Genomic DNA, 11882 nt, shown 5'->3' on the forward strand with positions numbered 1-11882 from the left:
ATCTGCAGAGAACATCTAGCTGCTGCAGGAAGCAGAAAATACATTAGCCTTGTATTCACTTGAGCCAACCCCTGTAAGATTAACACAATAGTCAGAGGATAAACACAGGCAGACACGGCTGCACCTACAAACACTGAGATTCATGCATTTTGTTTTTCTTCCTACAGCCACTCATGTTATGTTTAAACTTAATTATACATGCCCTTCTAATTATCCTCCCCCCACAAGTGTTTGCTAGGAGCTACATAGATTTTTCTTAAGGTAAAACAATTTATCTTGTGGTTGATTGAAACACTACTCATTTCCTCCAGTGTTCCACACCTTTTTTTCCTTCCCCAATTAATCCAGGATGAAGGGAGGTATTTTCTTCACTAAAGACCGAAGGCTTGCTGCCATTTGAAGGATTATTATTTGGCCATGATACATATCCCTAAACAGCAGAGCCCTACTCCTGGCTCTTGGATCATCCTCTACAACCCCAAATAAGTCATTTCCCAAGCACTGTCTGTATCTTTAACTTGCAAATACATAACAGCATTTGGCCAGCTCATAGATATATTTATAATTAGAGACCCTTAATTGCTGGGTGAGTCTCTCTACCAGCACTCTGGGCATGTAAATGTATCTCAAAGCAGAACACAAAAAGACATTTAAGGGCCCATTTTGTGGCTAGAGAAGATTAAGTCAGTGAGTGCATCTTCTTGTTTAAATTACCTGCTGCTAAAGTACTGCATTGATGCTCAGCACTACCCAGTACAGTAGACATCCTTGATCTATATGCAACAAAGCTATGATTTTTAGATTAAATCCCTCAGTTCTCTTACACAACACTCAAGCTCACAAAGCAAGTACTGCAGGAGAAGACTGAGCAAATTAAAAGCTTCAGGATTATTGACAAAACTGGTTTCCTGCAGTACCTGGACTGGCCAGGTATCTGCATCTCTGTAGGCATCCCCGCAGGATCTTTCACTTCTGGGTAGCTGTTAAATACTGCTGTTGACCTCTGAAGGTATTTTGTTCAAGAAGCTTCCCACAGCAAAGCCAAGTACATGTTATCAAAGAATGCATGCCCTCATCATATCATTTGAGTGGAAGTATTTCTCTACATGGCTGAGGAGGGTTGAAACATGAAGATACTAAGCTGTTCCTCAAAATTAAACCAGAAGCCAAACTAAAATCTGTGGCTTCATGATCTAGCTTTGTATTTTCATTATGTGACACAGCAAAACAAAGACAGTTGTAGCACGTTGCCTTGCCCTGTCTTGTTTTGTCAAAGCAGCCACTGTAGCGCAAGTACCAACCTTAATAGGTATTTATCTTTACTACTTCCACAGACATTGCAGTGCTGCATTTCCCCTGCTTTTTTACCCATGTTAGTGCATACTACAGAACACCATTTTATTGCTGAAATCTGTTTGCTAGGAGAGATGGGGCTAGCTCAACACAACCGAGTTTTACGTCCATACTTGCCTCCAGTTTCCTTCTAGGCAATTTACAAACATCAGCTAATTCAGCATGTACCATCAGAGCCTGGTGACAGCCTGCTAAGTATATCTATTTGGTTTGGAATATAGAAGTTCACAAGAGAGGAGGATGCTTTTGAGGCTAGTGCTCAAGTCTGGGATCAAATAAACACCAATTCAGTTCCTGCAGCTTTGGCACGGCTTAGCTCCCTTGATCAGAAGCACGATGGTTTCACCTCCATTCAAGTCCTTCCACCCACTGTTCCCAGCTCTTAGTCATCCCCTTCTCAGCAGCCCCCTTAGGCCATCTGTTCTCCAGAAGTCAGAGGTGCCTTGTTTTCTCCATGAAGAGCAATGCAGCTGTCCTAACGGGGCTGAGCAGCATGCTGCCTTGGATCAGCCAACGAGAACACAAGGCACGGACATTTATGCAGCCATCTGAACACAGTCCAGTGCTTTCAGTTCTTCCCACTTGTAAAGCACAGATAACAGTAATGCTTCCACAAATCCAAAGATTTATGTAACAGTGGCTTGACATCTCAGGGTTTTAAAAAGTCTCCTAGTCATGATTTATTTTCACACAGCAAAATAAGAGTAGCACGAACATGGATGATCTTACAAACAGCTTTGTGAGCTGTCTTATATTTCCCCCCTTCTCAGTCCTTTTGTCTCAAGCCATACTAGCAAATATGACTAGTTCTTTTTTAATTAAACCAAGTTTGCTGGTAGTAGTACCAACTTTAAGACCACCTAATGTAAGAAAGGTGGCAGCAGGGAGGTAGCAACACCTTAAGTGTGGACTAAATGACCCCCTGAGGTCCCTTCCAAGCCGAATTAGCCCGTGAGCCTATAACCACAGCAGCAGGAAATGCCTAGAGCTGACCAGATTAACCTTCCTTCCAGTTCTGAGGCCCAGGATAAACCAGTCTATGAAGAGATGGGTCACCTGTCTGGTTTCAACACAGCTTCTCTTGTCTCTTCAGTGATTTTAACACCATCAGCCGGCATCCTAGTCACCATGCTGAGTCCTCGGCAGCAAAAGCACACATAGCTGCCTCATCGACATCTGGTCTTATAAATACAGGCTCTGCACTGTTGGATAATCTGTTAACAGCAGAATAAATGACACTGAAAGAGTAATTAGCAGCAACTAGGAAGCCTTTGCGTTCAGGAGGAAAAAAATATTTGTTTGGTAAGATACACAAGTAAACACTGATTGCAGTCAGCAATCTTCTGTGCTTCAAGGTTTGCAGTGTGCGTGGGACTTGGTGCTACTGCAAGATGCCAGCAGCAGCCCTAGGCTGAACCCTGCAAAGCCAAAGGCTAGGTCGGACACAGGGTATAAGCATGCTGTCCTGCCACGTGAACATGGCTTGGTGACAATTTGGAACAAGTCCCATAGGTACGAGCAGCCCTGGCAGGGCCTCCAGCCCCTCTGAAGTGCCCGCACCAAGCACATCAGTCGGTACGACTGCATCAGCGTTTGTTCTCGCACAAATTTCCATCCACTCAAGCTCATCAGCACCCGCATTCGCTGCGCGGTGAGCAGCTGCCACACCACCATCCCGGGATCCAGCTGGAGCAGCGACATATGCCATATCCACACCGCAGCCGTGGCTGTATTTGGTCACAGTGGGGCTACACAGTTTGCCTTATGCCTACTCAGCCAAGAAAACAGCCCCTATGACGATTACATGGAGGAGCCATGCTTATTCTAGATACTATTTCATAGCTTCTTATCATGGTTTTCAATACCTACACAAAAAGATGAGGCAATACACTACAGCAGGGCCCCAACATTATTTTAACAAGATTGGGTTCTGCAGTATACATGCATTCGTTCTGTGGAAAGAGGGCTCATGTTACTAGTCTCTAAACTAGACAGCTCTCAAGGGTATCAAATGGAGAAAGACTTCTTCCCTTTGACACGTTTTCCATTTCCACTCCAGTTATTTCCTCTAACTGCTTTTCTACAGACAGCTTCACTCAGGCCTCTCAGCTCCTGCTCAGGGGACCCACCATTATTTCGTTTTCTAAAAGCCACAGCACCATGCACACTGCTGCAGAGACAACTGATGGTGCACAGTGAGGTCACAAGTTCTCCCAGGAATCATCCAAAAAGGCAGAAAACGAGAAAACAATTGAACTCGTTTGATCTCCAACAGGCAGACAGACTCCCCAGTTCTCAACTGGTACCAGTGGAGATGCACCAAGGATTAAGATATCCCCTTGTGTTTGCTCAGAGGGAAAGAAAGGGGCAGTATACCCCGATCCACCAACTATCCTCCGACAAACCCTGCGCTGGCCCAACAGCCATACATTACACATTACGCCACTGCAGCACTGATTGCACAGATCCTCCAAAAGGGATTTACAAGGTTAGGCTGCCAGCACTTAGAAAGCATGAAAACAGCCGAGCCAACAGGTGAATGTTTTGCTTACATATTCCAGGGGACTTCTTTTCCCCTTCTTAGTAAGCCTTGGCACTGTAAGTCTTTAACTTTGATCATGGGAAATGTTATTTTCTGGGTCTGTGGATAAAAAAAAGTGGATCGTGGCTGATGACCAGAGGCTCAGTAGAATGTGTTTGTGCAGTGTCCTTCCCTTGGCGTGAATCCTGGGATGCCTGGGGGATAGTGCATGGATTGTTGGAAGTGGGCTAGAAAGGTTTCTAAATCCTCTAGACGTATACCTGTATTTTTTAAGAAGTCTTACTCCAGTGGTGCTTTCTTTGAACCAGATACAATCCCGGACCTTCTCCCCAGAGCACGCAGCACGCACTTCGCTCACTGCTCAAGGCAGAGGTCCAGAATTCGGGGTGCTCACAGCTAAACAAGCCATCCATACACGCTGCAGACCCTGCCAGCAGTAGGAAACCATTACAGGCCATTCTGTATTGCACAGATTACATCAGAGGAAAAACAAATGGGGGGCAAGGGAACGACATCCCCGAGATGTTGTCATAAATGCAGTTTTCTGAAAAAGAAAAGCCCACGCAAGCACCTGACCAGGTATCGCAGCGCTTGCTGCTTTTCAGACTAGGCAACAGCAACCCACACGCTGCTCACAGCGTGAAAAAATACCTTGATAACCAGACCTGCGAGCCGCTGAACGCAATTAATTAACGAGGCCAGACACGAGCTGCGGAACAACCCCCTCCCCAGGTGCTGCGTGTCTACACGGAGCAGCAAACGGGCTGCGGATCACGAACGCGAAGGTCACACGAAGGGAAGGCACCGCTACGTCGCCTGCCACAAAATGGTAGCACCAGCAATCCGAGGGCAGGGGAGAGAGAGAACCCTGGATCCCCCCGGCCTCCCTGACACGGCACCCAGCAGGGCGGGAAGCAGGGCTGGGGGTTCAACCGGAGCAGCCCCCGGCCCCTAACTGCAACCACACGGGGGGGGCCCCGAACCCCACTCGGAGGTGGGGGGGATGCTCCTGCCGGCTCGGGGGGCCCCCACAGAGGAGATAACCCCCCCACACCGGAGGTAGCCCCCCCGCACCTCGCACCGCAGTGCCCCGGCGCTCTGCAGCGCTGCTCACACGCAGCCCCCCCCAGCACTGCGCTGCCCGTGCATTGCATCGCACCGCCCGTGCGCCCCACGGCGCTGCCCCCTGCAGCCCCCTCAGCTCCTCCATCCCCCCGCATCCCCTCACGGCCTCTGCGACCCCCTGCAAGCCCCCCCAGCCTCTCTGCTTCCCCCCCCCGCACCCTTTCTCCTCACGACCCTCGCGGCTCTGCCCTCGCCCCCCCCCGCAGCCCGGGACGCCCCCCCCCCAGGGACCCCCCCCCACCACCACCTCACCTCCCGACGAAATTCTCCAGCACCGAGCTCTTGCCGGCGCTCTGCCCCCCCACCACGGCGATCTGCGGCAGGTCGAGGTTGGCGTTCTGCCCAATGGCGGCGAAGGCGTCCTGCAGCCGGTTGACCAGCGGGATGAGGTCCTCCATCCCGCGGTTCCCCATGGCTGCGGCGTGGCACCGGCACCCCCCGAGCTCACACCGCTGCTGTCACCGCCGCCTCCGCCTCCTCCTCCTCTCGCCTTCACCGGCGGCTCGAGCCCGGCCCTCACCGCCCGGCCGCTGGGCACCGGCACCAGCCCTCGCCCCGCTCGACGCTGCCCGGGCTCGGCTCGGCTCAGCCCCGCCGCGCCTGCACGGAGCCCCGAGCCGCCGCCAGGGGGCCTTTAGGGCGGCAGGAGCCGCGCCGGAGCCTGGGAGTTGTAGTTCGCTACCTCAGGGGTCCGCCCGGTGGCAGAGACCCCCCCCCCGGTGTCGTTCACCCGCCCACCGTCGCCGTCCACCCTTGGCAGGCTCCGGGTGACGGCCGAAAGTGCGGCGGGGAGGAGTGGAAGAAGGGCTCGGGGCTGTGTGGTGCCCTGGTGCGGTTCAGCTGGGCACCTGTGTGGTGCATCAGGTACCTGCCCGTGGGCCTGTCCGGCTCAGCCGCCATCTCTGTGTAGTTCAGTCACTGTGTATGCACTGTGCAGTCAGTGTCCTGTCACGATTTGGTCAGTACGTGCGTATGGTTTGGTTCCTGCACCTGTACAGTTTGGTCTCACAGGTGATAAAGGTGTGCAGTTGGTCAATGCGCACTGGGGATGGGGAGGGGGTTGTGTCAGGATGGCACTTGTGGAATTGCCAGAATACACAAAATACTCTATACGATTCAACTAGAGACTTATAAAAACACTTGTGCATTTCTGCTGCTTGATCCTCACTGAAACATGGATGAAAAACATAGATTTCTGTTTACTGCTGCAACAGAGTAGGTATCACTGTTGCTCCTGTCCTTGTTTTACACAACTGCAAACAAGTGATTCATTTCACGCATTTAGATTTTAATTTTTAAAAAGTCACTCATCTGCAATAAAGAGAAACTGATTTTAGGCTTTTCAAAGGGTTGCTTTTTTATAAAAATATGAGGTGAGGCCATATTTGATTTGAAGCCGTAGCAGGGAAAACAAGCATTCAGAAAAGAAACTGATGGCTAGCAGTGACTCAGGAGAATGCTGCATTTCAAACACCTCTCAGTTCGTGCTACCCAGTACTCCTGTTCACAGCTTAGAGACAGCTGGGGGTGGTGGGGGAAAGGAATAACAAAAAACTGCAACAGATTTTGAGCTGTATGTTTTGTTTTAAACAGTAACTTTTTATTCGTAAGGCTTCTGAGCTAAATTTCACAGATGTCCATCAAATTTAATCTGTACAGAAATACCTACCAGGGTGAACAGAGAAACTGGAACAGCCACGCTTGATCGTGAATTTGCCTCACTGTGTCATGGAAGATGCCCAAGGAAAATGCTTCAAGAAGATCATCAGTATGCAGGTAAGACAGCTGAAGGAAGGGAAGAGAACAGATCTGCTCCATCTGTATAGGTAATGTTATTGTAGGCCATACGTGGGTTGTTTTGGGGGCTGTTGATGCTATTTTTTCCTCTCAGCAAATCTCAAGAAACAAGCTTAAGAAACTCAATTGATGCTGTGGACAAATGTCTTTGAGCAGATGCTCCAAGGTATTCTGATCACTTACGCTGCAGGACCCTAAAAAAAGAACATTGCTTTTCCTTCAAAAGTTGATAGCTACTCTTTGCTAGAGGTCACCACAAAAAGAGCAAAGAACATCAGAGACTTAAAGAATAACATCACCTTCTTCCCTGGGTCAGAGCTAACGTTCAGAGTACTTCACACCAAAGGATCTTTGAAGCTTTATCTGAAGAACTATGAGAAGAAAATTGTTCTTTCCTTAGACGTTGGCATAGCCTGAAATTCACCCACACAGGTCCAAATTCAATACAGAGAAAAGAGCTACCCAACTACATCACTGCAATAATATCTCATAGTATAACAGCTGTGCTAATAAGCCTTAATGGCCCTGACCAGCTTCACCTGATGCCTCTCCCCACATCTGTGGGCTTAAGAGCTCTATTTAAACTCAGCCCGGAGTTACGGCTGCTTGGCTCAATTATGGAGGAGTGTTGTTTTCTAGCCCAGTCATAGTCTTTGGTGCCTGTAGAGCTGTTGGATTCTGGTTTCAGTTTGGAGGTTGGCTTCTTAGCTTGTTATTAGTTATGCCCTGTTACTGTAAACCTACCTGGAAATCATTAGACCTAGTTTTAATGTCAGCCTGCAAGCTGGTTTCCTAATTTGCCCTTTTATGTGTCTCATCATGATGCTGTGTTCTTTAACTGGGACTCTTTGTTGAGCCTGGCTGTTGTGTTCATCTGTCCTGCTTGTCCCCCACTTTGAGTGTTGTAGGACTGGGCACTAGTAGGCAAGGCCCTCGCCCTGTCACCTACATGTTTCATCCCCTGGTTTCTGTTCCTTTGGGGAACAGCCTTGTTCTTGCTGCCCCCTGGCATCAACATTTACTGCTTAGATAGTGCTCATAGGGACTTGACTTTGCTCCCTTCCTTGCACCCACTCCTATGAATCCACACCTGCTTTTAATGCTTCCATTAAAGCAACTATATGTGACTGTAACAACTGACATTTCTGTTAACAATAAAAACATCAAACTGCAAATACAGTGTTTCACTCCCTGCTTAGTGTTCAAAGCAGTTATTTTGTTCTCAGTGATCCCACTCCAGCACAGAAATAATCATTCTGTATTATACCACTAGAAGAAAAATCTAAAGATTAAATTAATGCATTTGTTTTGCAAAAGGTTTGTGACAGAATATTGACAGCACAGTAGGTCAACAGCTGATATTTGAGACTACAGGGAAAAAATAGGGTTAATGTTGCTGGTTAAGGAGCTGGTACAGCTGAAAGGCTCGTGTATGACTTTGCAGGTATTTTTCAAGTATTTTTTTCCCCCCCATGAAACTAAAACAAATCTGGGGAAATATGTGGGCCTATCATCTAGGAGTCCTTCGTCTAATTAACTGAGGCCTCAAAGTCCATGGGAGGGATATTAGGGAGCTAAAAGGGTGTTCTCCAAGTAGACAAGAAAGGGGGAAGGGAGAAAAGTGATAAAATTCTGTAGAAATATTGGCAAGCTTCACACATTTCTCAGCAGATCACTATTAGTGGAACACTGTAAGAGGGACAAAACACGTTCAAGTCTCCAGTTTTGCAGTTGCACTCGGAGGCAAGTGAGGACACAGTATACGCCTGCAGCATTACTCCTACAAGAATTCATTAATATCATGGAGTCTACCTAAGCATTTCTGCAGCGATTGTAATCATACAGCCCAGACAGACCCAAACAGCACTGAAAGCAGCGAAGCTTGATTTTTAAGAAGCTTTAGATACCTACACCTCCCATTGATGAAAACAAGAACTGCAGGCTCTTAGAATCCCGCTCCTAAAACCTTCCATTTTCTCTCCTGCAAGAAACTGAGTTGTAAGGATGTTAGTAGCAAACGGGCCTTTTGATTCTGTTATACCTCCTCCCTATGACTTAGGCAGCAGCATGTAGGAGCTATAGGAGAAAAACAACTATGTGATCATCCTTCAGGGGAAATACTGAAGAATAGCAATGTCTGTGAAATAAAAAGGAATTTTCCAAACTGGAGCACACAGAAAAAGCTATTTCTACCTTAGAAAAATCCATGACATCAACAAAGAAAAACGAAGATAATTTTTTCTACCGGTATAATAAGTATTTCTGGCCATACATTGATATGAATCCCTAAAAATGGACATAGTCATAGTTGTATGTTTCTACGTATTGCTATAAACATAAGGGCAATTGTGTATTGATTTTTGTTGCCTCATGCAAACAGAACTCCCAGTTCAGTTATCATAATGAGACATAGTCACTCGAGTGATGGATTCTGTCCTTCATTCCTTGCCCTTGCAAAAATAACACATCTAGTCCTCAGAGAAAGGCAAAATCATGAAATACAATTAGTTTGATTCTGCTAGTCACCTGCAAACTGTTTCTCAGAGATACAGACGTCACACGGTTTCTGTTGACTCCAGGTAGAGCTATGAATGTTCGGAACCCTTCATGGTGGTTCATGAGGTGGATGGTCCTTTGTTTCCTAAGTGGTGGTTCTTTAGGTTCCTAAGAAATGTTTATAAATAGAGGTAAGAATATAAATTAAATGCTTAAAAGTAGGGGTAAGAATATAAGTTATAAAAAGGATTGGGGATAGGATTGTTGCTCTGTGTATCAGTATAGAGTATACTATATAGCCAATGAATAGTTAAAAAGCTTAATTAGAACTAACTTCTTAAATTGTTTCTCTATAGGCAGTTTTATAATTTGTATAAATTTTTAAAGTATTTTATAGGTACTTAAATGCTACTATAGCAGTGACGATACTATAGTAGCATCATTGGTCTGTTGTGGTATCAGTTCTTAAAGAAAGTTTCTCTAATGCTCCTATTGGTTAGAAGAAGCTATCTGAAAGAAGAATAGCCTTTAATTTTGTGATTTTCAAATAGTTTTTCCTTGCAGCACAGAATAGTGAAATACTTTTACCTTCTGGAACAGGAAATTTGCTAAACTGGACTGAGAATCCCTCAAAAAGAGTATAAGATTATTGGAAAGGATTATCTTTAATGCAGCTCCCCAGGAGCCAGAATATACATAAGAAGCTGAACGTTATAGTTCATTAGAAGAAGGATCTGGACATAGATGTGAGTTTAAATTAATATTTTAAGAGCAGCAAAGCTGAGTTCTCAGCTTTCCACATACAGTGAGATAAATGCAAAATAGTTCCTGGAATATATTTTATCTTTTGGGACTGAAAGTTGCTGGTAGAAGCGGATTAGCCATGTAGTGAAATTGTGGTAAAAGTAGTATCTTAGTTTATACCTTGTGGGCCTGCCCTGCCAATCAAGAAATATTAGGAATAGGTTTCTAGAGCAGTAAAACGAAGAGTGGGTGCAAATATCTCACAGATTATCTTGCTTTGAAATATTTTCTGCTATTGCTTTCACACGTGTGAATGTAGTCTTCCTACAGATAAAATAGACGTGGAAAACAGTGTAACTCCAGTAACTAATACCAGCCTTTGAGGGCAGACCTGGTGAAACTTGACATTGTTACCCATTCTTTCAACAGATAGCCCCCAAAAGCAGGATGAAAAAAAAAAAGAGTACTTTGTAGCTCCATATGTTTTTTTTTTCTCCAAAGAGTTTGGGAGGTTTAGAGACACTGAAGTGAGAACTAGAATATATCCTAGTGAAATGGATGAGTAATAACGCCCTCCTTGCGGATTTGAGAGGAAGTTGTGGGCACCAGAGTTTCTTGGTACTCTTATAGGCACTGAGAAACTGAGACTGCTATTGAAAATCTGAGTGTGCACAGCTTCACTAAAGGTTGCATAGCAAGTCTTGGAACTAAAATTAAAACATACATCTGCACCATCCAGTTATGTTCTGTAAACTAGAAATGTCTGGTTATCTGCAGGCCCGATCTGGTCCCTGGAACAAAATCATATAGCCCAGCAAAAACTTGTCTGACTGTGTAATGCAATCCAGCTCCTGAAGAAAAAGCTTTCCTATGGTCTGTCCCCTTATTTGCCAAGAAATTTCATAACCCTGATCTAATTGTATAGAGGTGTAATGCAGGTTGCCTTATAGTGATGATCCAAAAACTCATGTTAGTCTCTTTATTGAAGAGTACTTTCTGGGTCATTTTCCTGGCTTGATCTTTTGATTCTCATAATGCTGTTTGATTTACTCCCATTGTCAATGAGATAACCTTTGAGTAACCATCCCTGGCCCTAGGATACCTAGGTTTCTGTGCCTTGAAGGGATTTAGTAATAACATTGTTCTCTTTATTGTAGAACTAAGTTTTTAAGGTTCCATGTATTCACGCATAAAGATATGTGTTTACCAATGTATCCCAAACATTTAGCAGCAAGTTGCTTAATAGCTGAAAGGGAGATGTTCCTCACAGGAGGGGAAAAAAACAACTTGATTTTCAGTAGACGAGAGGTCTATCGTGTACCAAAAAATGTAAATTTATATGTAGCAATGCTCAGTGAAGATCAACAGTACCCTTTAGGCTGTCAACTTAAGACATGCTGTTTTGTAGCCTGTAATAAAGGAAAGAAAGAATCCTAACCCAATTTCCTGCATTGTTAACTTGCATCTATGTATCTTCAAACTGAGCAGCAGGATTAACTGAATGTAGAACTTTCTCTTCTGGATTCGGTTAAGCAATCTCTAGCAGGTATGATGTTTACATCTGGCACGTAAAGGCATTTCTGAAGATCAACGTATGGAGTATGGGACTAAATCAACATTCAGATTTGTGTCCAGTGCGGTAGTATGTGCATTGAATTGTAGACTTATTGTTTATAAACTTATTGAAGGCTGTTTAATAATTTGTGTACAGGACAAAGCAGAAGAAAGCCCATCTTTAATGTATCTGCTTAATATAGGGGCTAGTCAGGCAACTACAAGATCATAAAACTATCCCTCTCTTACCAGTGCAAAATAGACTGGTAAT

General features: G+C 45.3%; 1 protein-coding gene and 1 long non-coding RNA gene across 33 annotated transcripts in view; one reads left to right on the forward strand and one right to left on the reverse strand.

The window, feature by feature from the left end:
* Positions 1 to 5626, reverse strand: part of DNM1 (dynamin 1) — a 68244-nt gene extending 62618 nt beyond the window's left edge. For 18 of the 32 annotated variants that reach the window (XR_014574534.1, XR_014574535.1, XR_014574536.1 and 15 more), the window contains exon 1: positions 5273 to 5624. Coding sequence is in view for 19 of the 32 variants with exons in the window: in XM_083807861.1 (XP_083663987.1) it covers positions 5273 to 5433 (161 nt within the window). In the remaining 13 variants the exon portion in view is untranslated. Of the gene's footprint in view, positions 1 to 5272 lie in introns of all 32 variants that reach the window. The other 14 variants (XR_014574528.1, XR_014574529.1, XR_014574530.1 and 11 more) reach the window with 1 other exon arrangement.
* A 160-nt stretch (positions 5627 to 5786) lies between these two features.
* Positions 5787 to 7048, forward strand: LOC310885065. The gene is made up of 3 exons (XR_014574541.1): positions 5787 to 5884; positions 6680 to 6796; positions 6912 to 7048. It is a non-coding gene; the product is annotated as an uncharacterized lncRNA (long non-coding RNA).
* The last annotated feature ends 4834 nt before the right edge of the window (positions 7049 to 11882 follow it).

This window comes from Anser anser (genome assembly GCF_964211835.1).
Source record: "Anser anser genome assembly, chromosome: 21".
Taxonomy (NCBI): domain Eukaryota; kingdom Metazoa; phylum Chordata; class Aves; order Anseriformes; family Anatidae; genus Anser; species Anser anser.